The sequence below is a fragment of the Lissotriton vulgaris genome, chromosome 1_1 (genome assembly GCF_964263255.1).
Source record: "Lissotriton vulgaris chromosome 1_1, aLisVul1.2, whole genome shotgun sequence".
Classification (NCBI taxonomy): Eukaryota; Metazoa; Chordata; class Amphibia; order Caudata; family Salamandridae; genus Lissotriton; species Lissotriton vulgaris.
This window is the reverse complement of record NC_141685.1, coordinates 1,085,759,880-1,085,785,036: the sequence shown is the minus strand read 5'-3', so window position 1 is coordinate 1,085,785,036 and position 25,157 is coordinate 1,085,759,880. Positions and strand designations below refer to the sequence as shown.

The 25,157-nt window shown below is 46.7% G+C and overlaps 1 protein-coding gene across 1 annotated transcript in view; it reads left to right on the top strand.

The window, feature by feature from the left end:
* GRAP2 (GRB2 related adaptor protein 2) overlaps nt 1-25,157 on the top strand; it is a 537,997-nt gene that overhangs the window by 480,073 nt on the left and 32,767 nt on the right. Inside the window, exon 6 of the mRNA XM_086963467.1 lies at nt 14,578-14,715. Within this exon, the coding sequence (XP_086819593.1) occupies nt 14,578-14,715 (138 nt within the window). The remainder of the gene's footprint in view (nt 1-14,577; nt 14,716-25,157) is intronic.

The window sequence follows — 25,157 nt, the reverse complement described above, 5'->3', positions numbered from 1 at the left end:
GAGAAGGTCGCCTGCTCATCTGGCTTGACAGGCTCAAGGAGAGGGAGAATGTGGAATCTTCAGAGGGGGGCATTTCAATGACCTCAGAAGTTTCCATGAAGAGGCCAAGGGTGGCTTCCCCTGGCCCCTCAGACACACCTCCTATGAAGGCACAGAAGAAGTCTTCAGAGGCAAGATCAACGAAATCTTCAGTGTCTGTGAAGGACTCTCAGACTTTTAAGAAGCCTGCACAGTCTTCCAGCAAACTTGCGACATCCTCCTCGGCGCAAAAAAGAGTCACCACATCGACTACGACTGTGTCGACGACGACAGCGTCGTCGGTTTACCCATCGACGACGACAACTCCTTCATCGTCGTCAGCAGGTAGACCAATTCCATCTATAATTCTGCTGAAACCGTCGTCGACGTCAAAAACCTTGTCGACGATGAAGATTGTCCCGTCGACGACGGCGTCGTCGATGAAGAGCCCCCCGTCGACGGGTGTGTTGACAACGAAGACGTCGACGAAGACGTCGACGACGAAGACGTCGACGACGAAGACGCAGAGATCTCCGTCGACGTCGAGATCACCGTTGACGAGGAATGAAGCGTCGACGAGCGCATCGACGACGAGCGCATCGTCGACGAGCGCATCGACGACGAGCGCATTGACGATGAAAATATTGTCTACGGAAGCACCGTCGACGAAGGGCTTACCGTCGACAAGGGCACCGTCGACGGCGGAATCGTCGTCGACATTGGCCTTTTCTGAGCCGTGGAAGAAATCCAAGCTGGTGGAAACGTCGTCTCTAACCATGCCACCGTCGACGACACCAGAAACAACGGCAGGGGCTCCTGCAACGGGTTCTGCGTCTGGCAAACCAACTAAGAAGCAGATTACACCGGAAACAACGTCACCAAGTAAAGTGCAAACTCATTTGCCTACAGAAATTCTCCAGAGTGAAGAATCGGAAGAAGAAGAACTCCTGAATCAGGCTACTTCCATTTCAGACCTTCACGTAAAATGTCAGAGCACGGACGAGGAACAGGCGGAATTGAGCTACCAGGAACACTCTTTCCAAGCTCAGGTTCGCACGGAGGTCACCCCGATGGTATGCCTTCCTGCTTCAATTGTTAATGACCTCAAATACCTTATCCAGGACTACAAACAACGTTTCCCGGGAACACCGGCAACTGTGACAGAGGGCCCAACGCCTGCTACAAATGCACCAGCGGCAGCCCCAAAACAGACACGGCCTGCTACTCAGGTCCGCCATGAAAAAATGCCACCTCAGGTGATAGATTCATCAGATGAGGAAGAAGAGGAACTGGAAGAGGGGGAAGTCCAAGAAATCTAGTCGGACCACGAAGAAGAGGAGGAGTATGTGGCATCTTCTCCAGCCTCACCCCAACCACGCCAGGCAGATTCACCACCAGTGGACATTGGCGGTTTCCATAAAATAGTGGAAAGGGCGGCAAAGCGATTTCATATGGTGATGGAATCAACCGAAACTGAGTGCTTCTTACATGACTTAAAGGAGCAAACACAGAAAACATCAAAGTCTATCCCAATAATAGAATTTCTCCGGGACCAGGGAAAGAAACTGATGCTGACGCCGGCTTCTGTACCTGCGGTGGTTCCACACCTGAATAAAAAGTACAAGGCTCCACCCACAGCGGCAGCTTGCCTTAATGGACACCCGAAACCGGATTCGGTCGTAACCCAGGCGGCCCAAAAGAATTCTCGCAACCCTTCCTCCCCTCTGTCAGCCCCTCCGGACAAGGAAGGCAGGAAGTTAGACACAATCGGTAAACGGTTTACAACAACATCGGCCATGACCATCAAGGTGGCCAACTCCATAGCCCTGTTGGAGCATTATAACCGCCAGCTCTGGGAAGATATAGTCCCATATATAGCAGAACTGTCAGACACAGTTCAGGAGGAAGTCAAGGCGCTGCTTACAGAGGGTCAAACCTCGGCAGCTGAGATCATTGATTGTGCCATAGATGCAGCCATGACTGGCTTTCGACAATTAGCTGGGGCAGCAGTCCTGCGCCGTCAAGGACGGCTTAAGGCAACGTCATTCAGACAAGAGGTGCAGAGGAAAGTGCTGGACATGCCCTTCGATGGCCAACACCTCTTTGGAGACAAAATTGACGAGGCGCTCCAAACGATAAAGAAAGACACTGATACTGCTAGAGCGCTTGGTACTTTACAGGCACGGAATCAGTCCTTTCGAGGCAACAAGTCCAGGGGCCAGTCCTCCTACAGAGGATCCTATCAAAATAGGTCCTCGTATTCCTACCAGAATAAATCCCAGTACCAACAGAAGCAGCAACAAGGTCGCCAGACTTCTTACGGAAGGTCAAACTTCAGGGGCAAAAACCAGAGGAGGGGCACTGGCGGCCGCCAGTGACCAATTACTCCAGCCAGTCCAGCAACTATATCCCTCATTAAAGATTGGAGGAAAATTGACCCATTTCCTAAACAATTGGCATCTCATCACCACAGATCGGTGGGTACTTCAATTAATACGATTCGGCCATTCCCTGGAATTCACCACCATCCCACCTGCAACTCCTCCCCGCAGGTTGCCACACAAACATCTCCGCCTGCTACTCCAGGAAATATCTGCGATGTTGAAGAAGGGTGCAATCGAACGATTTCCATCGTCTCTAAGAGGGAAAGGATTCTACTCCCGCTTCTTTCTTATACGCAAGAAGGAGAAAAAGTGGAGGCCCATTCTAGACCTCAGGGCTCTGAACTCTTTCCTAAAGAGTCAGTCGTTCAGGATGGTGACGATCCAAGAAATACTAGGCATACTGGAAAAAGGAGATTTTATGACATCTTTAGATCTCCAAAAAGCCTACTACCACATCCCGATCCTCAAGGGTCACAGAAAATTCCTGAGATTCGAAGTGGCAGGACAGCACTACCAGTTCAAAGTCCTACCGTTTGGCCTCAAATCCGCTCCGCGGATTTTCACCAAGTGCCTTGCACCGGTGGCAGCTTTCCTGCGTCAAATGGGTCACCAAGTCTTCCCCTACCTCGACGACTGGCTGGTGAAGGCACCTTCAGCTGCAGGCGTGACCGAATCCTCCAACGCCTGCACCAATCTTTTTCGGCAGCTAGGATTAACTCTCAATCACGAAAAATCCTGCACGACCCCTACGAGAAACATCACCTTCCTCGGGGCGACCCTGAACACGGAATGCGCAAGGGCATTTCCTTCGAAGGAGAGGAAAAACAAAATAATATCTCTGGCCACGGCTGTGGCATCACGGAGGTCCCTAAGAGTTCGAACCTACAAATCACTCCTAGGGATGATGTCTTCTTGTATACTCCTCATCCCTCACTGCAGACTCAGGATGCGCCCATTGCACGAAGCCCTCACGAACCAATGGACACAGAGTACAGGTTCTTTCGAGGACATTGTAAAGATAACACCACGAATATCCAAGAGTCTGGACTGGTGGAGGAATCAAAAGAATTTGTCTGTAGGACTGCCATTCCTACTTCCAGCAACACCTCTGGTGATCACCACGGATGCCTCCCTGGAAGGCTGGGGAGCTGTCCTTCAGGACCTTCTAATAAGCGGCAAATGGACAAATCAGGAGAAACAACTCCATATCAATCTTCTGGAACTGAGGACTGTGTATCTGGCACTACAAGCCTTTTTACCACGCATCCAGAACTCCCAGGTGCTCGTCAGAACGGACAACACCACGACGATGCACTATCTCAACAAACAGAGAGGAACGCGTTCGCTCTCTCTATCACGCGGATTCGCAAAAGGTCTGGAACTGGCTTGTACTCCATGGGATCACGCTAAGGGCGGACTATGTCCCGGGCAAAGACAACACCATTGCAGACGCCCTAAGCAGACAAAAATCCCTCTCCCACGAGTGGGAGCTCGACAAGAGTACACTGGATCACATATTCTCAGAATGGGGAGTCCCAGGAATCGACCTGTTTGCCACCAAGGAGAACGCCAAATGCCCAAACTACGCAATTTGGCGTTCCTTACCAAGGTCACTCGGAAATGCTTTTTCCATCGGTTGGTTCAGCGTATTTGCGTACGCTTTTCCACCATTTCCGATGATTCCCAGGGTCCTCAGGAAGATGAAGGCGGAGCCTTGTACCCTGATCCTAATTGCCCCGTTCTGGCCGAGGCAGCACTGGTTCTCGGACCTCCATCGCCTCTCCATCAGGACGCCGATTCGTCTGAAGCAGCATCCGAACCTGCTGACAATGTCCAACGGGCAGGTGCAACACCCGAACCTGCAATCGCTCAGGTTATCGGCCTGGCTCCTGAGCACAGAGAGTTCTGTCATTTGAACATCCCGCAAGAATGCAGGGACGTGCTGGCAAAAGCAAGAGCGGACAGTACCAACAAAACATACTCTCTAAAATGGAAACGATTCTGCATATGGTCTTTAGAGAAAGGCCTGAGACCACTCCATACCACACCCGAACAGATCTTGCCATATCTACTGCATTTGGCACAGTCAGGACTGGCGCACACATCCATAAAGGTGCATTTGGCGGCCATTTCACGATTTACCAGGACTTTCAAAGGACAGTCTCTTTGGTCCAATAGGCTTATTAAGCAGTTCCTAAAGGGACTATATAGATCCTTCCCAAGACCTAGAAGGGTCCCACCGACGTGGCAACTCAATTTAGTCCTCAACCAACTCATGAAGCACCCTATTGAGCCCATTCATCGAGCATCCATCAAGTACATCTCATGGAAGATGGCTCTGCTGCTCGCTCTAACATCTGCCAGGAGAGTAAGCGAACTACAGGCTCTATCCATTCAGGAACCCTTCATGTAGTTCAAACAGGACAGGGTGCTGCTGATGACAAATCCTAAGTTCATACCGAAAGTGCCTTCCGACTTTCACCTTAATGAACCAATGGTGCTACGTTCTTTCTTTGCAAACCCTACCACCGCAGCAGAAAGGACGCTGCACTCCTTGGACCTCAAAAGGTGTCTAAAATTTTACATAGACAAAACAAAGAGTTTCAGGAAGTCATCACAGCTCTTTGTGGCCTACAGTAGGCCAAGGATGGGTATGCCTCTTACGAAACAGAGCATCTCAAGGTGGATCTCCTCAGCGATAGCATTCTGCCATGACACGGCCGGACGGCCGTTGAGTGCTAATGTTAAGGCGCATTCCACCAGAGCGATGTCCACATCAGCAGCGCTGTTCGCTGGAGTGCCGATTTTGGACATATGTAGAGCGGCGACGTGGAAGTCACCGCACACCTTCTCCAGACACTACTGCCTGGATGCTGAACTTCTGAAGGATGCAGCGGTGGGCCAGGCGGTGCTTCGCCATCTATTCCAGTGAGGTGAGCCTTCCAACATCCCGCCATCCTGGTATGCACATCTCTTGTTCTTATGATGTATTGATATATGCTAATGTTTCAAAATCATATGGTAATATGTGTATTATCTAAAATGACTATGTAGCATGATTACATCGGAAATGTGCATAATATATTGCTACCTACTCTGATTCAGGCATGTGAATTTATGAAAGACACCCCTAATACTGGATAAGAAACGCGTTACTTACCTGTAACAGCAGTTATCCAGTATTGGTGTCTTTTATAGATTCACATGCAACCCTCCCGCCTCCCCTGGAAGGACTCACATTCCTCTCTAACTGTATTACGCCTACCTAGCTTGGTGCGTACGAAAATCTGAGGGACTGAGGCTCCTGCCAGGAAGGTTCTAGAGGGAGGTCATAGCTGATTGGCTGACTCTAAGAGTTTGGTCCTTTTTGCATAAGGACAAGGATAGGCTACTAAGGTGAGGCCCTTAGGCCTATTTTCTCTATGTATGTCTATAGGACATTACTTTTCTATGTACCGGAGGCTCCCGTCTCGACGACGGGGAATGATTCAGGCATGTGAATCTATGAAAGACACCAATACTGGATAACTGCTGTTACAGGTAAGTAACGCGTTTCTTTTAAACCCTGCAATATGTATTGCGTCGAGTAACCATGTCTCTTGAAGGGCTATGACATCGAAGTTGGAAATAAATGTCACCCACTCTTCAATTGAGGTTTTTGTACATTGCCCTGCTGTGTTCCAGAACAAGGCGAGAATGGAAGGCCTGGTTCCTCTCTCTTTAGATCTCCCATTCCCTATATTTATTGGGGTGGTATTTGAATCCTGTACAGGATCGGCAACATGAAGGGGTTGATTGGGTCCAGTAGTTCTGGTCACCAAATCAGTGAGTGTAACCTGGGGCTCGGTGTGTTTTAACTGGGGCTCATAGAAATTAAGGATACAATTTGACTCATTGTTTTTAGAGGGCACAGCCGACATACTGCCGACAGTGTCATGTGATGTAAGCTTATGGTGCAGTCAATGCACTCCCTCCAGACCCGAAAGAATCGCATAGCGGTTTTGGAGGGGTATTAGGTGATTAGCCTGGGAATAAATGTTAGCTCTAGAATTGGGTATGGGAACCAATAAAGATCTAGGATAAAAATAGGTCAGTTCACAGGGCGTGATGGAATTATTACCCTTTTCTGGGAACCAGTTTAAAATATGGCTAACTGCTCTGTGATCCCTGAAATTAATGACGATTATGTCTCCCTTTTTATCCTGCTTCCAAGCCATGGAAGACGGCGAACATGTAATATCTCGCATTTTAGGTTTGGAGGAAGTGGGCGGTTCTGCCTGAGCCAATACGTGGTTTTATTTTTTAGCTGGGAATAGTTTTCCCTCTTAACATCTTCTAGTATTGGGACTCCTGTAAGGACCACCACCAGCGGAACCGCTTCCGGTGGCCATTCCACTTGATGCCCCCTAGGCTTTGTGGTCCTATCTGGACTTTTTCTAGCCTGCTTACTTTGTACATTTCCTGAATCAGGCAATTTCTCTCCCCTAGGGGCCTCTCTAGCAGCATGTTGTACAGCTTGATGCAATGGTTTATCAGTAACTGGCCTTGGGGTTTTTGTTTTTTTTGACTCAGTAGTTTCAAGCTCTTTTTGGGCAGTGGAATTTAAGGGTGGTGCCATGGGCGGAATTACTGGTACGGGTGTAGCAATGTGCTTAGTTAACCCTATGTTTGTGGCTATTGTCTCCTCTAAAGTTCTAAGTCGATCTTCTATTCTTTTCAGTCTCTCTATTAGCGACAATTTCGAGGATCTGATTAGATGTTCCATTGTTCCTATTAAGTCCTTACAGGAAGTTTCTAGTGTCAAGCGTTGTGGTGGAGTTCCGGGTGCAGGTGTCGTGGTTGTGTTTGGTATGGGGCCTTTAGTGGATTTACCAAAGTCGGTGTGGCTAATCTTTTTTTCTCTGTAGTTCATTCCCTTTTTTCTTGGCGGTGAGCCTTGTGCTCGAAGTTGCTTTACATTTTTAGACTTTTTTCGCGTAACCTTTACTACAGGTAAGAGTGTATCAGGTGATGATTTATAAGGGGAAGGTAAAACTAGTCTATGCAATACATTAACTGTGTCAGGAGTAGAAGTTACGTCTCGTAAGAGGATTGGAATGCTGTTGTTGGTTATATCGGGGTCCTCATTATCAACGGGACAGCTAGTATGTGGTGAAATGTCTATCTGTGACCGACCAGGGGAGGAGCGTTTGTTTTTAATCGATTCGACTGAGCGTCGTCGCTCAGCGTCGTTCTGCAAGTATGCTCTCCCTTTCGGTATCAGAGGTAATCCTAAATACATAGTTGTCCAGAGTTCCACTTGCCACTGGTAGTAGTCCTTTCATGCTAGTCGAGGTCATGGCACGTTACAACTATTATCTAAAGCAGCACCAAATACGCCTAGATGAAGGAATGACCCCGAGGTAACAAGAGCACGACCAAAGAGTCTAGCAGGCCACTGATCGCACAAAGAGTAATATGAGCTTAGTCAATCAGTAGGCCCAGCCCAGCCTCCTTCGGCTCCTGAGGGCTACAGAGGGCCCGCCCCTTGCCCGGGCTTTGCCCGGCGTCCCGCTCGCATCCCGCGAGGCGGGGCTTACACCAGTTTTATGCGCCTCCTGGCGTGGTCGGGTGATGCGAGGGCCGCAGAGGTTGCTGGTAGTTGTGGTCCCCAGCCCGTACTCCGCTCGGCGGTCGCGCCGGTAAGATGTTAAAACCAGCGGGACGGCGGGAGGCAGGCGGGGGGATCCGATGGCAGAGGAAGAAACAGGCAGCAACCATCCACAAGTAGCGTGAACGGGTCAGCAGAGATACCCCGCTCGGCAGGGCCTTACACCAGTTTTATGCGCCTCCTGGCGCGGTCGGGTGATGCGAGGGCCGCAGAGGTTGCTGGTAGTTGTGGTCCCCAGCCCGCACTCCGCTCGGCGGTCGCGCCGGTAAGATGTTAAAACCAGCGGGACGGCGGGAGGCAGGCGGGGGGATCCGATGGCAGAGGAAGAAACAGGCAGCAACCACCCACAAGTAGCGTGAACGGGTCAGCAGAGATACCCTCTAGTCTGTCAGGTCTGAGGTCCCTCTGTGAATATGCATGCATCTTAAAACTTATGCTGCAGCGGCTGGAGGGAAAAATGTCAGAAAAAGACGGCATTTTCAGCAATGTGTTATTTTTTTTAAATCCATTTCTCAGGGAACGAACGAAGAAAGGAAAGGAAAAAGAGGGTTAGTGCCGCTTCTTGAGGTCGTGGTTTTCAGCAGTTGAGAAGGAGCGAGATAGAGATAGAATGAGGGGAGATAGAGGGGGAGAGAGAGAGAGGGGGGGGAGCAGTGGCGTAACTAAACTTGAGGGGGCCCGCTGCAAACTACGTGGAGGGGGCCCCCCTACCATTCTCCGTGCCAGTCTAGAGCTCTCAGGCCAGCGACCCGTCATACTGCAGGGGATGCAGGGCTATTGTTACGCCACTGTCACCAATACAGACGTTATAGGTAACACTGGATGGTGGAGTTAAAGGTTGGGCTTAGTCTGCCCGCAGGCTATCATAGGTGGTGGTCCATTCGGTAAAGAGACAAAATATCGAAATTTAAATATCGATATACAATATCAATGTTTTACTTTCGATGGTATAGAATATCGATGTGCAATAATATCGATAGACAGAATATCGATATTACGGTATGTATGTTACTAATATCGAAATTTTGTTTAGTGTTATGTATTTTATTATGTTGTTTATATGTTTGTTAAACATGTTTTTTAATGTATGTTTAGAAATGAGTAATTTTGTTTACATTTTGCGTTTTAGTATGAGAGCGGGTTGTGGGTTTATAGGGAAATAGGGTGGGAAGTAATTTAATTATAATTAATTAATTATTTAAAAAAATTGATTAATAAATAATTATTAATTAATAATTAATTTGTTAGTTAAATTAATTAGAGTTAATGTAGTAATATTTATTATTTGTTATTATTGTTAATAATTAATTGGTAATTAATTATTATTAAGTGATTAAATGACAATGTCATTTTTTATGTGATTTATTTATGTGTAGTGGGTTGTGTGTTAATAGGGGAATAGGGTGTGACATAATTAAATTAAATAAATTTAAGCGATTGTATTTATTTTTTGGTATTTGTTAATTAGTTGTTAATTAATTAATTGGTAATTAGTTTTTTTAATTATTTCACAATATTAATCATAAATAATGTATTAATAAATATTGTTTATTGTAAACATCTTGTTAATTAATTATTAATTGGCAATTATTAATTGGTAATTAATATGTGTTAATTAGTTAATTTATAATTACATCAATGTAATAATATTAATTGTTATTAATTGATTAATTGATATTTATATTATTGTGTTTTTTTGTATGTGTAGCGTGTGGTGTGTTAAAGGGGGAGTGGTGTGGGAAGTAATTTTTACCCCCATGTTATCCAACACTTTCCCTACTGTTGCACCCTCTGGAGTGGGAATAGTAATTTTTACCCCTACGCTATCCAACGCTTTCCCTACTGTTGCACCCTCTGGAGTGGGAATAGTAATTTTTACCCCTACGCTATCCAACGCTTTCCCTACTGTTGCACCCTTTGGAGTGGGAATAGTAATTTTTACCCATACGCTATCCAACGCTTTCCCTACTGTTGCACCCTCTGGAGTGGGAATAGTAATTTTTACCCCTACGCTGTCCAATGCTTTCCCTACTGTTGCACCCTTTGGAGTGGCAATAGTAATTTTTACCCCTACGCTATCCAACGGTTTTCCTACTGTTGCACCCTTTGGAGTGGGAATAGTAATTTTTACCCCCATGCTATCCAACGCTTTCCCTACTGTTGCACTCTCTGGAGTGGGAATAGTAATTTTTACCCCTACGCTATCCAACACTTCCCTACTGTTGCACTCTCTGGAGTTAGAATATTTATTTTTACCCCTACGCTATCCAACGCTTTCCCTACTGTTACACCCTCTGGAGTGGGAATAGTAATTTTTACCCCTACGCTATCCAACACTTTCCCTACTGTTGCACTCTCTGGAGTTGGAATGGTCATTTTTACCCCTACGCTATCCTGGAGTGGGAATAGTAATTTTTACCCCTACGCTATCCAACACTTTCCCCACTGTTGCACCCTCTGGAGTGGGAATAGTAATTTTTACCCCTACGCTATCCAACGCTTTCCCTACTGTTGCACCCTTTGGAGTGGGAATAGTAATTTTTACTCCTACGCTATCCAACGCTTTCCCTACTGTTACACCATCTGGAGTGGGAATAGTAATTTTTACCCCTACGCTATCCAACGCTTTTCCCACTGTTGCAATATGTGGAGTAAGTATATATATTAATTTATATGTAGTGTTTTTAAGTTATTTTAAATGTATATGTATTAGTTATTATTTTATAAATATGTTTTAATGTTTATATTCATAATTTGTTAAATTATATGTATTTTAAAATTAATTTTACATTATTATTAATACATTTTAAAAAACTATATTTTTAACTTCGATATTTTTGTACTACGATATTTTTTTCCGATATTTTTGTACTTACCTTTATGTAGATAGAACTCCGATATTTTTGATGTAGATATTTTTGTGTCGATATTTTTGTATGTCTATATTCTGTCTGTCGATATTATGTCATAGATTCGGTCCATTCGTTACAGGGTCCCTGCCATCAGTAGGCTGGGGAAGTTTGCCCAATTTTAGGTGGGTTTCCTGATGCAGACTCCTGTCATGATATACAACATTGGGCCCACTCATCGTTCAGTTTTGACAAAAGTGCATCCACTGCTCCTTCTCGTTTCCGTTTTAAAACATTAGACAATGCGACAATGCAGTATTTCAAAAGCAGATGTAACTACAAAGAGCACATTTTGATAATACATTTTTATTAGTAGACAGTAGCAATCTTAAGAGGCATTGCATAGCTTCATACACACCTTGACCCCAATTCCATCACAGTCTCTCTCTGACAGTCAGTCTCTCTCTTTCAGTCAGTCGGTCTCTCTCTCTCTCTGTCAGTCAGTCTCTCTTAGTCAGTCAGTCTCTCTCTCTCTGTCAGTCTCTCTATTTCTCTCTTTCTGTCAGTTAGTCTCTCTCTGTCAGTCAGTCAGTCTCTCTGTGTCAGTCTCTCTCAGTTTTTTAGTCTCTTTCTCTCTCGGTCAGTCAGTCTCTCTCAGTCAGTCAGTCTCTCTCTGAGTCAGTCTCTCTCTTTCTGTCAGTCAGTCTCTCCCTTTCTGTCAGTCAGTCTCTCTCTCTGCCAGTCTCTCTCAGTCAGTCAGTCTCTCTCTCTCTCAGTCAGCCAGTCTCTCTCTCGCAGTCAGTCTCTCTCTCTGTCAGTCAGTCTCCCTCTCTCTGTCAGTCTCTCTCTCAGTCTCTCAGTCAGTCGGTCTCTCTTGCTGTCAGTCCCTCTCTCTGTCAGTCTCTCTCTCAGTCTCTCTCTCTCTCAATCTCTCTCTGTCAGTCAGTCTTTCTCTCTGTCAGTCTTCTAGACAGTCTCTCTCTCTCTCTCTCTCTGTCAGTCTCTCTCAGTCATCATTCTCTCTCTCTCTCGCAGTCAGCCAGTCTCTCTCAGTGGGTCTCTCTCTCTCTGTCAGTGACTCTCTCTGTCAGTGACTCTCTCTGTCAGTCTCTCTCTCTGTCAGTCAGTCTCTCTCTGTCAGTCTCTTTCTCAGTCAGTCTCTTTCTCTCTGTCGGTCAGTCTCTCTTTCTCTGTCAGTCTCCCAGTCTCTCTGTCAGTCAGTCTCTCTCTTAGCCAGTCTCTTGCTCTCTGTCAGTCTCTCTCTCTCTGTCAGTCTCTCCTTCAGTCAGTCAGTCTCGCTCTCTTAGTCTCTCTCTCAGTCAGTCAGGCTCACTCAGTCAGTCATTCTGTCTCTACCTCAGTCAGTCAGTCTCTCTCTCTCTGTCAGTCAGTCTCTGTCAGTCAGTCAGTCTCTCTCAGTCAGTCATTCTCTCTGTCTTGCTCTCTCTGTCAGTCTCTCTTTATTAGTCTCTCTCAGTCAGTGTCTCTCACAGTCAGTCTCTCTCTCTGTCAGTCAGCCTTTGCCTCTCTCTGTCAGTCTCTCCCTCTCTCTGTCAATCAGTCTCTCTCTCAGTCAGCCAGTCTCTGTCAGTCAGTCGGTCTCTCTCTCTGTCAGTCAGTCTCACTCTCTCGCAGTCAGCCAGTCTCTCTCTCTCTCTCTCTGTCAGTCTCTCAGCCAGCCAGTCTCTCAGTCAGTCAGTATTCAGTCTCTGAGTCAGTCAGTCTATCTCTCTACTCTCTTTCCACCCTCTCTCCCTACTCTCTCTCCACTCTCTCTCCACTCTCTCTCCACCCTCTCTCCACTCTCTCTCTCTACTCTGTCTATTCTATCTCCACTGTCTCACTCTCTCTCCACTGTCCCTCTCTCCACTGTCTCTCACTCTCTCTCCACTGTCTCTCTCTCTGTCCACTCTCTCTCCAACCTCTCCACTCTCTCTCCACTGTCTCTCCCTCTTTCCACTCTCTCTCTCCAACTTGTCCACTCTCTCCACTCTCTCTCTCCACCCTCAATACTCTCTCCACTCTCTCTCTCTCCACTCTCCTGCTCTCCACTCTCTGTCTCCACTCTCTCTCTCCAATCTCTCCACTCTCTCCACTCTCTCTCCCCTCTCTCCCTCCACTCTCTCGCTCTCCACTCTCTCCAATCTCTCCAATCTCGCCACTCTCTCCACTCTCTCCACTGTCTCCCTCCACTCTCTGTCTCCACTCTCTCTCTCCACTCTCTCTCTCCTCTCTCCACTCTCTCCACTCTCTCTCTCCATCTCTCTCACTCTCTCTCTCCACTCCCTCGCTCTCCACTCTCTCCACTTTCTCTCTCCAATTTCTCCACTCTCTCTCTCCACTCTCTCTCCACACTCTCTCCACTGTCTTCCTCCATTCTCTCTCCAATCTCTCTCTATCTACTCTCTCTCTCCACTCTCTGTCTCCACCCTCTCTCCACTCTCTCTCCATTCACTTTCTCCACTATCTCTCCCCAAGCTCTCCACTCTCTCTCCACTCTCTCTCTCTCTCCATTCACTTTCTCCACTCTCTCTCTCCAAGCTCTCCACTCTCTCTCTCCACTATCTCTCCACTCTTTCTCTCTCCACTCTCTCTCTCCACTGTCTGTTGGGACAGCAAACAAGGTGTATTGCGCTACCGTGGCACATTACTTTTAATAAGTCCAAATAAGACGATCAAGACCCAAGACGTCTTCAACAAATATAGCGATTTTTGCCTTAGATCCTAGTTGAGAGTTACTTGTGTCAACAAATATATAAGAAGGTGGGAACAAGCGCCCAAGCCCAGACCCCAGGCATCCAGAACAGTTAGCCACCTTCGCACTATAATGTCCCCACCTCTCATCTGCAACCAGAGAAACACAAACGCAACTTGGCACACTGAGCTCAATTATTAAACACGCCTGACTGAAGTGATCATGGAAGAAACTGACATCAGCGCATCAAGGGAGGGCTAATATGGACTCTATTGATGTCACATCCAGTGGACGACGCCGCTAAAAGTCGCTCAACACCCTCTACTGACGCACAGAGGTACTGCTGTGGAAAACATTTCTGGATCCAGTCTGGCACCTGGGGATTATTCAAAGATAAGGAAGGAATCTGCGGCCAGATCCTTTCTCTACCAGATAAGGCGTTACCAAAGTTAAGTAACTTATTCATTAAGGTGTCAACTTTATAGAGGTATGATCAGACAATCAAACTGACCATAATAAAGTGCCTACAAAATGTGGTACGAAATGTTACACTTAGCAGTGTTACATGGCCAGGGTTTGGAGTGATGCTGAAGCAACACAACACTTTGGGGGATTTAAAGATAATTAATTCGTTTGGAGCAAAACTTCCAGGAAGGGACTCCGAGTGCTGCTGAAGTAAAACAGCTACTGGGTAGATAGAGTAAAGCACTGTCCTTGATTGGGGAGGGAGGGGGAGAACTGTGAAGTGACTTGATCTCTGACAGGAAAGATAAGTCCTACTCTTACAGTGACACCTGGTAGAGGGGCTACAGAAATAACAAAGCTCTAGGGGAGGGGGCACCAAGTGCTGTACCTTCCTGGCAAAACATGGGAGTGTCACAGACCCTGGAGAGGGGGATTTAAGTATTAAAATATTCGAATTGATGAACTGCCATGATTTTACATGACTGGTAAATATTTAACATGTACACCATCTTCCAGGACAGACGTGTGGGGAGCCTCGACCGGCCGCCTGCCACCCGGGGTTTCAGTACTGTGGCCGATAGACCCCCGCAACCTACCCCAAGTCGACGGCACACTGAAGCAGAGATTGGCCGATATGTACCAGCACCCCTGCAGGTAACTCCATCAAAATACTATATTTTAAACATCAACAAGCACCGTATGGTTCATGAGTTGCTAATAAATATAGGGGTATCACTGCGCCCCAGTTCACCTGTGATACCCTTGCTATTCCTCCTTTGCACCATGATGAACATTGGGCCTCAAAGAGATGAAGAAAAGGCTCTAAGATCGCCATTGTTGCATAAAGATTTCTGATAGGAGACATTTTGTAGCTAGAAATCAAGTTTTCCAGCATTAGACCTTTTATAGATGTACATGCTTGAATCGTTCCCTGTCCTCATGTTGGAAATCCTATGGTACTTGACAATAGCAGTGAACCATATTAACACCATTAATATTGCACAAAAAGCAATGGAATAGTGTTTCTGTTTAGTTGCACATTCACAGAGATTTCATTCAATGAGGTGAATATGCTCTGCACTTCACTGCCCCTAGAGGCCACTGTAGCACAGATTTCACCACAGATTCAGAAATCTTTTATTGACCTACATTTTACTCACTTCATCCTAACACTGGGGGTCACTAAAACCTCTAGCAGAATCTTAGCCAAGGAGTAATGTTTTCAGATTGTGAGCCAGGGCAACATTTTATTTCGTATTGTGACTGTTAAAATGCATTTTCTTCCCTATCTGCAGCCAGCATTTGTATCTTCTTTGCTTTGACATCCTCAGTGCTTACACCGTCGATCGTCCTGTGTGTGGCTACATCCTCAGTTCAGATCCTTCCAATAACTGCTCCCACATCCATGGCTGCATTTTCATCGCCGACCTGTCCAACGATGAACACCCCAATTAGGACCCAGAAAAGAGTGTCACAGATTGGAAGGAAACAGGTTACCTGCAACTCACTCGTTTTGTCCATGGGTGTCATGTCTCACTGCTACTGATTTATAAATCGTTTAGCAATGTCACGGGTGAACTTCTGGCAAAGATCTCCATTATATAGGAGGATGAGGCAGAATGTGATAAAGGGGATGCAGATCACAAACACAAGATGATGGACGGAGTGTGAAACTTTCAACCACTCACTTTCAGCCAAGGGATCTGGTTCGAATCCATTGTTATTTTGCCTATTATGCCACTCCAATTTGACCCCGCCATATAAAAATCAGTCTTGACCCTGCTCCTCATTGGAACAGTCCAACCCAAACTGCCAGGCCAGGTCCTCCCTGGATCGGAAACAAGCATCATAGGACCGGTTTCAGGGTCTCACCCCTCACCAGCCAGGCTAGCTTGAATCCAGTGGCATGGAGAGCATGGGACCCATGAGATGCAGATCACTGTGGCCAGCCTACAGCCCAAGAAGTATGAGAAGGCGATGTGGGTGTGACCACTGATGAGGTCATCCAAGATTCTTCGAAAAATAGGGATGACAAGGTCTCTACAAACTCAATAGCAGTCTGTACCTGACTTTTCAAATAACTAGGTCTCGAGCTCAATAGCAGCGAATGTTTGAAGTTTCACTTCTTTGGAGCAGTAACAGGCACAAAGAAGGCAAAGGCATGTCCATCCACAGAAAGACAACTAGCTCTCACTGCAGTATGTCTCCTGTAGCGTCGTGCCTGATACTGCTATGGCAAAGTTACTGAGTGACTCCCACTTCGAAAAGAGGAAATTAATTAAGTATGTGAATCTATTGAAGATACGAATGCTGGAGAACCACAGTGACAGGTGAGTTACTATATTCTTCTGGAAGACTTGCTTGTGGATGGCGGAGTCATCAATGGCTTTTTGGCTGTATTACCTTCAGTCCGCCCATGCTTTTGGAGGCCTGTTGCATCACCCAGAATTCCAGGAAGTTGGGGGTGGGACAATATATCATGAGGACAGGCCAAGGTAACGGGAAAGTTATGACAGTTAATATGATGACGCGTCCCAACTCCTGTGTGACATCCTCAAGGGCCTGCAAGCTGTGATGCAGGACTTCAACACCTGTTTTCCAGACCCTCAATAACCTTTTTCAGTACCGCAGCCTCCTTCAACACCAGCACCACCACAGATAACAGCACTAGCACAACATGCCTCTCCACAGTCAATCACAGCCTCTCAGCTGATACCACAGAGGATAATGAAGCGTAGGCTGAGCAATTGAGGTACCCAAGGGCACTCCAGGAAGCAAATGGATGCATTACATTGATGCAAATAGGAGACAGCATGGAATCAGGGGGAGGCATGAAAACCTTTCCCCACATCCCCCCCATCAGTCTTGTCACCAGTGGCCGGCGGTGACCCTCAACACTGGACGAGTGTTGAGGGGACCGAGAGACAAACCCAGTGGGGACCAAAAAGATTTAAAAGAAATTTAAAAAGTACTTACCTGTGTTTCACTCTCCTCCCTCCATCTTTTTCTTCTTTATTCTTGGACAACAGCACCCCTTGGGGCCTCAGCCACCCCCTTCTGCAAATCCCGACACTGCTCTCATGCTGCAGAAGAGAAGCATGAGAGCAGCACCAGGATTGACTGGAGTGGGCTGACTCGTTGCTTCAGCAGGCCTAGTGGGCCTCCGCCTGCCTGCCACCCAGGGATGTATGACGTTACAACGCATACTTTTACCACACATGCCTTTACAACGCGGTTTTTACAACGCATGCCTTTACAACGCATAGCGCTTTGGGGTGCTGGATAGTGAAAAGTTTAATTTACTAGTCCAACTCCAGTCTCCGTGGACACTAGGGAAGGTGTTGGATAGTAAATTAAACTTATTCCCTATCCTAGAGCGCCCCCAGCACAATGCGTTGTAATGGTTTGCGTTGTAATGACTGCGCTGTAATGGTAGTGCTTTGTAAAAGTTTTGTTGTAAAGGTTGTATACCGCCACCCAGCTGTCTGAGACAGATATGTGGCGAGGTTTACACTGCGTGACTTGCACAGTGTAAACTGGTGGAGTGAGCACCACTCCCCTCCTTCCAGCAAGCAGCAATGCCCGCCCCCAAAGACTGCTCGGGCTGGGAGCAGTGAAAAATAAACGGTAGTTCTTTTTATTTCTGTTTTAATTTTCACTTTTTCTGCACTGGCTGCTGGGGGGCGTCGCTCCTCCTCCCTAATTGGGGGGGGGGGGGCACAGCTGCTTGTCACCAGATGACACTGCAAAGTCCTATAGTCTGGCTGCAATGGCCTCTAAGAGATTCAATCTATTGATTTCCACTAAAGACCCAGAGAACTTACTCAGATATGCCAGCATTCCATATTCCATATTGACTTCTGTTGAAGGAGAGGAAATTGTAGGTGGGAGTCAGCTAAAATAAAGCCATTTTTGGCTTAAGAAAATCCGAATTCCCCCATCTTCATCTGATCTGTTGGCATGTGTGCTTCTTTTTTTTTTACATATATGAGCGATCCTAGAGGTCAGCCAACATAATGCTCATATTTTGCCACATATGTGTATGGGGTCTCCAACCTTTTCTCTACTGATAGCTACTTATGTTCAATGAAACACATTGAGAGCTATTAATATTATTAGTGTTGTATAATTTCAATTGTGTTATATGTATATTAATTCAACCAAGCACAAGCTTTCTAATATAATAAGCTGGGCTGCACACAAGGGAGCTACTCAGAGGTATCTGGAGAGCTAAAGTAGCTTGCGAGCTACTGGCTGGAGACCCCTGGAAAGGAAATAATCTCATCCAAACTCAGCCACCATTTATTTGGTCATTCCTTACTTTGAGATTAAACAGAATGCCCCAGAGAATTCACTTATTTGCCACACAGAGTACCACAAGATTGACTCAGTCATTTTTATGGCATAAACGTGAAGCTCCAACAACCATGCCTCTGTATACTGCAGCTCCTGTCCCCGAAGGAAGAAGGATAGATAACTTTATGATGCAGGCCATTATCATGACTGCAAACTTTTTTTTTATAACTCTATCATTTTTCAATCATATACAATAAATGGTATCATGACAGTTGTTCCTGTTAATAGCGATACAAAACAGTTCCATGCACAATGTTCTAACATAAACCATGGCATACAAAAATAAAGGAATATCACCGTATTACAGAGTCTGATCATTATAAGTTAAATGGTCACCTCGACACCCAGACCCACAACCCGCAAACTCCCACTCTCCCATGTACCTAGCGTCACTTAAATAACAGTAACATCTGTGTAATCTATTCATCCAACGCCAGTCGGGACTATGCCAGCAGGAAATTGGGCGAGGGGACTGGTGTCCAAACTCTGCAAATATGATTTGAGCAGGCTCCAGATATCTTTTGGACGGGCCTTGGGTGGAAGTAATGTGGCTTACAATTCACAATTGGTGTTGCAATATGTAAGGCTAGCAAGCCATGCACTCTTGGTAGGAGCTAAGTTGCAGCCCCAATGAAGTGCTATTTCGCGTTTAGCCAGTAGCCGCGCGAGAGTGTTACATTTCTGTGTTTTCTTGAGCATATTGTGGACGTACCCTAGGAGCGCGACCTCCGGGGAGGGGTCTATATCAAGCTGTGTCATGCGCGACAGTGTCTCGAAGACTACCACCCAAACATCCACTATTTTGGGGCAGGTCCATGTCAAATTGGGGGAATCGGCAAAGGGGCTGTTGCACTTCCTACAACTGTGCGGTCTGGAAGGATCAATCGGGTGAAGTTTAGCCGAGGACATGTATGCCCTCCATAAGTATTTAAAATGTATTAATTTATGTCTACTATTGAGAGAAATTCCCCTAGTTTGTGCACAGCAGAAGGCTCATTGGTCGTTCAGTATCGGATGCCCTAAGTCCGCCTCCCTGGCATTCTGGATCTTCGCGTCATGGCACGGGATTAATATCACACAGGCCTTGTATAATTTAGATCTCAATCGAGTCCCGTCCGAGTTAGCAATGACAAGAGGGAGCAAAACCGGACTGCACTGGCAATATGATGCGATCCAAGAGTAGCCCGACCCTCAACACTATCATTTTGGCGAGGATCTTATAGTCCAAGTTTAGCAGCGATAGCGGCCTATAAGAACCGCAAAGCAATGGATCCTTTCCCGGCTTGGGCAATAATACAATTACGGCTTCGCGCAAAGTTGGTGGCAATAATGTGTTCTCCAGGGCTTCATTGTATACCTCAAGGAGATAAGGCGCTAGTATATCTTTATAATGCTTGTAAAAAATGCCTGTGAAGCCATCCAGGCCGGGTGCTGTGGTGCCGTTTAAGGCATCTATGGAGCTGATAATTTCCTCTCTAGAAAATGGCTCAGCTAGAAACTTTTGCATGTAATTCCAGAGCCAAACCATAGCAATTTCATCTAAATAGGCCCTGCAGTTATCCTCGTCCAGCTGCGCGTGCGTAGTGTATAAAGATGTGTAATAATGAAAAAATTGTTTCTGATGTCCGCCGTGTCTGTATGGAGCCGTGCGTCCTCTGACTGAATTGAAGCAATGTAAGTCTTCCCCACACAAGGCCACAGCAACTGAGCCAACATGCAACCTGACCTGTCCCCCTCTCCGTATCACCTGACAGTGACAAATTTCCTCAGGAAATTTGTTTCACTCTCTGCCATCACCCGAAATTCAGCCAGCAACAACAAGCGATTGGCCAGCTTAGTGGGTTCTGAGTTTACAAGCAGGCCTACGTCTAATATTTTCAACCGGTCCTCTAAGCGAGTCAGCGTGCCTCTCAAGGACTTTAAAATCCCAGATTGTTTTGCGATACATTCCCCCTTATAAAAGCCTTAAATGCCTCCCACACAGTCACCCATGTGCCAACAGAGCCTACATTTAGGTCAAAATAAGTCATTATGGACTCCCGGATTTCCGCAGAGAATACAGCATCATTTACGGCCTGTCCCGGGAACCGCCATTGTAGCTCAACACCCTCTGGCCTTGGAATCTGGGCATGCATGCAAACTGGTGAGTGATCAGAATAGGTTCTAGGCAGGTGGGTCATGGTGCAAAACCAAGGAACCATGGTACGGGAGACCACCCAAAAATCCAGGTGTGTCCAAGTATCATGGGTGTCTGAGTAGTGCGTGTAAGCTGAGACGTTAGGGTTGCCATGCGCCATACACCGATGAGACCAAGTTTGTCACAGATGTCACTAAGTACTATGGTGGCCTTGGGTTTCGTGGCAGGGGAAGGCTCTGTGCTGTACAGGACAGGTTGCAAAAGCAGATTAAAATCTCCCCCATGAAAACATAATCAGCACCCAAGGGGATCTATAGGGCATGCAGCGAATGAAAAAATCAGGGTAATCCACATTCCGCATGTAAATACACATCAAAACAATACTGCATCCAATCAACTTCCCAGTCACCAATGTGTATCTACCCACCCTATCCGCTGTAACTTTATACAATTGGAAAGATAAACATTTATGTAGGAGTATGGCAGTTCCCCTAGAATATGTGCTATGGTTTGCAAAATAAGGGTGCGCTCCCCAATTACTCGCAAATGAAGTAAGAGATGAGGGGGACAAATGTGTTTCCTGCTAAAAGACCACATCCACTTTATGACGCTGCGAATAATTCAATACATGTTTACCTTTTCAAGTGTTATTGAGACCCCGCACATTCCATGTGACAAAATTGACATCTGAAATAGTGGAGAGCCTACCCGCTATCGTCACAAGTGGGGATGAATATGAAAGGCACAGATGTGTCAACATGCGCTTGTGGAACCTCATACCGAAACAATGCAGACAGGAACCAGTAATTCCATAGCTCAAAAGAATACCCCACCCATCCCCTCAATCAAAAAAAGGGGGAACACCCACAATCCTATAATGGTATCAAGCAAACTTCAATTTTACCAAATGGAAACATCACAAGAAATGTGCAACCGCACGGGGGAGACCCAACCTTGTCCCCGGAGACCTAAGAAACATGTATTGCAAACAGAATATATTTAGGGCTAGAGCCCAGAGTCCACAAACATAAACCATTGTGAGCATAAAACATCTGGAAGAAAGAACATAGAACAAAATACACAATACTTATCAATGTCTCGCCATAAAAAGGTCTCTCAGCTCGCAGAAAACAATTACATGCTGGAACCAGAGTTAGTTATCTGTGGCAATCGTTCTGGCGTGGGCGACTTTGTCAACGAGCCAGCGTTGGAGCAGAGCCGAAGAAATTCCTGGGCCTCAGCTGGAGTGTCGAAGATCATGGATCTGCCATTGACGTCCACCTTCAGACGCGCTGGATAATGCATTCCATACCTTAGACCAGCTTTTCGCAACTCGGCCTTAACCTTTACAAATTTCCGACGGGCCTCTTGAACTAACACTGTGAAGTCCAGATACAAAGAAATGGAAGAGCCTTGCCAGTCCAGTGATCCACGCTCCCAGGCCAATCGCAAGGCTGTATCTCTATCTCTGAAGTTCAAGAGTCGTGCAAGGATGGGTCGAGGCAGGTAACCAGGATTGGGGTGTGGATCGAGAGATCTATGTGCCCTTTCGGCAACAAAGGTAGTGATGAAGGACTCTCGACCGAACAAGTCCACCAGAAGTTCCTCGACGAACCCATCCAGCTGGCCCGTGTTCGTAGACTCTGGCATTCCCATGATGCGGACATTGTTGCGCCTACTCCGGGCTTCAAGGTCCTCATTCTTCATGGCCTCGTTCTTTAGTAGGCCTTCCATCCGCTCCAGACGTTTACTTGCTTGGGCCGCACCATCCTCCACTGTGTCCAGTCTTTCATCATGCTGGTCCAGTCGGGCCCCCAATGTGTCAAGGCACTTGTCGAGGGTGTCGAAGCGCGAATCCAATGCACAGAAGCCCGCCTCAAGTTCTGCCATTAGCGCCTCAGTTCCCTGCGCAACCTCCTGAGGTGGGGGGCAGTCTGATCGCCAGATCAAACATTGTGGTGGGTGCCTAATCCGCACCCCCACCTGTCATCTCAAAGGTGAGTTTTCGCTGCTTCGGGTCCCCATTGCCCATGGCCTAGGAGTGGGGCCTTAAGAGAGAATGAACTACGATCAGGCACCAAGCAACCAGAGCAGCTGCGTCTGCCCTATCAAGCAGTCAATTGGTCATACCGGCAAAGAAAATGGCTCTCTAATGCATCTCCAGCCGGCCCCAGACGTGATGGTCAGCAAGGTCCCCCAACTGTTGTAGTTCAAGGCATCCAGGTAGCAATGCTGTGCAATCCCAAGTCACCGCAGCTCAGGCCTCATGGGAGGAAGGGTGCCAATGTGTGATCCTGCTTTTCCAATCATGGAAACAGACCCTACACTACTGCAAGGCCATCAAGTGCATCCAGAACGCTAAGGGCATCTGCGCACCAACCGGGGATGGACCAAAAAACGCTGACTGGTGATCACGCACTGCACTGGGGGCCGCAGGACTTCAGCACAGTGCCCGCACCGCGGCCGGAGCGCCTCCGATGTGAGATATGCACACGGGCTTACCCACTGCCATACATGCCGCAGGAGGGGGTCCAGAGCAGCAAGTGAGACATTGCGGCCCCAGCGGGGGCCCCGCAATCCTCCGAGTTGGCCCGGTGAGGCGCGCGCCTATGTGAGGAGGAAAGGCACGGCACGCCGGGCGCAATCGAGACCGGGGCTGGGCCATGAGACACAGGCCCCAGCACACACTTTATGGGCGGAGCGGCCCTGGATCCCCAAGCAGCTAAACAATGACACCGCTGCACTCCCGTCAGTGCGTAGGGCACGGTTACTGTCACGCCACACCGCAGGACTGCATGCAGGCTCCGGGATGGTCGTTGTCTCCGGGGAGTTCGGCGGAGCTCCGAAACTACGCAGCCATCTTGGTCCACGGTCCGGCCACGCCCCCACCATGTCTGCAAACTTAGTCTAATCTCAATAGTCTAGGACTGTACTGTGAAGGTACAATAGGCATGTGGGTAGACATGTCCCTCTTTTTGATCTCCTTCCTGAAGTGATGCCATACTTTGGATGTAAACCACTTGGAGATCATAGGTTTGACAAGTGACAAGTGGGTTTTTTCTTTATAAATATTACCATACCTCATATTATGTCATGAAACAATACTATTACACTTCTCTAGCATGGATCTTTTATATATTTATATGTTTGAATCATTCATTCCCTGTCATCAGGCTGGGAATTCCTGGCAATCTTAAATAACAGTAACCTGTGTTAAAATGGCCATAGGCCACTATAACAGTGTTTGTTTAGTAGTGCATGCTCCACCATATCTCAGATTTCATAGAACAAAGTGTGAGAAAAGCTTATAATAAATGAGCTTCTGCCAGGGAAGAGGGAGAGTTGCATGTGAATATATGAAATACACCAATGTTGGAGAACTGAGTTACAGATAAGAAACTCATTTTTTTCCATCTCTATATCGTTTATATATTGTCATGCTTCAATCAGAATAGTAAGCAGTACATAACAATCTTAAGAAATATAAGAAAACGGGAATCAGGGTCACATTCACTGAAACAGGTTACAGAGGGCAGTCTGTACCACTGCTGAGTTGGCTTCTGCTTTCACATCAAAGCAGCAGTGATTTGTGCATGCGTGTCTGCTCCTCCAGGTAGCCTTGCAAAGGCACACCAGTATAGAGTACTACAGTATGTACCTGGTAGTATGCGCCCAGGCTCTTCCCTGGTATGCACACTTCACCTTGTTGTGACACAAGGTGAGACAGGTTGATAGCCAACATGTTATTCCCTGTTTTGGATAGGGGAAAGGGAATCCTTGAGAGGCTGAAAGATGCAAATAGTTCGAAAATCACATGTCTTTCATCTTGTCCATGTTAAACCTGATGTACCTGCGCACATCACCAAGTACAATTGCTTTTCTGCTGATGTTGGTTTATTTGGGACAAAAGACTGCAGAATGATAGGTTTATTTAGGCGAATTTGATTAGAAAGGTTTTCTTGCCTGTAATTCTAGTTCTCTCTCAGGGTAATCTCCATTGAAATAATTAGCACTGAATAGTCCCGTCTACGTGCGGGGATCCTGGAGCAGTTCTTTCAAATGTGTAAATCAAAGGAGAGAGTAAGGGAGATTACACAGGCTATGTGTAGTGGGAACTCCTGGTCCCCGGGAAAAGTTTTTAACAACAATGGAGGAGTACCCCCTAGATGCAAAATATACAGTGCAGGAATTTCCTCTGTATCCAGAGCATAAGGCTCAGGTTAGCAATAAGTGCCCCAACCCTTGACCGGACAATAGTTGTCCTTTTGAGAAGACCCCTCACTCACCAACCTGGTTGGTGACATGCTTTATCATTGGGGTCCCACCCCATAGGCCGAGTGCCCATAGGGTGTGCTGCGACACCTGGTTACAGTGGAGCGGGTTTTTGTTTTTTTATATGTGAAAAAATTAACAGTGAAAAGTGTGTTAAAATGGGACAAGACTACTCGCAACAAGACTTTATTATTGAGTGCTTTGTCCCTGTTAAAAATATATAGTGTGGCACCAGTGCCTATTTAGGAAGGCTATGGTGTCTCAAGACGTGGGATAAATCTAAAAATAGCGTAGTGTGCTATGTGAGTTAGTTAAAATTTAGGTCTACATG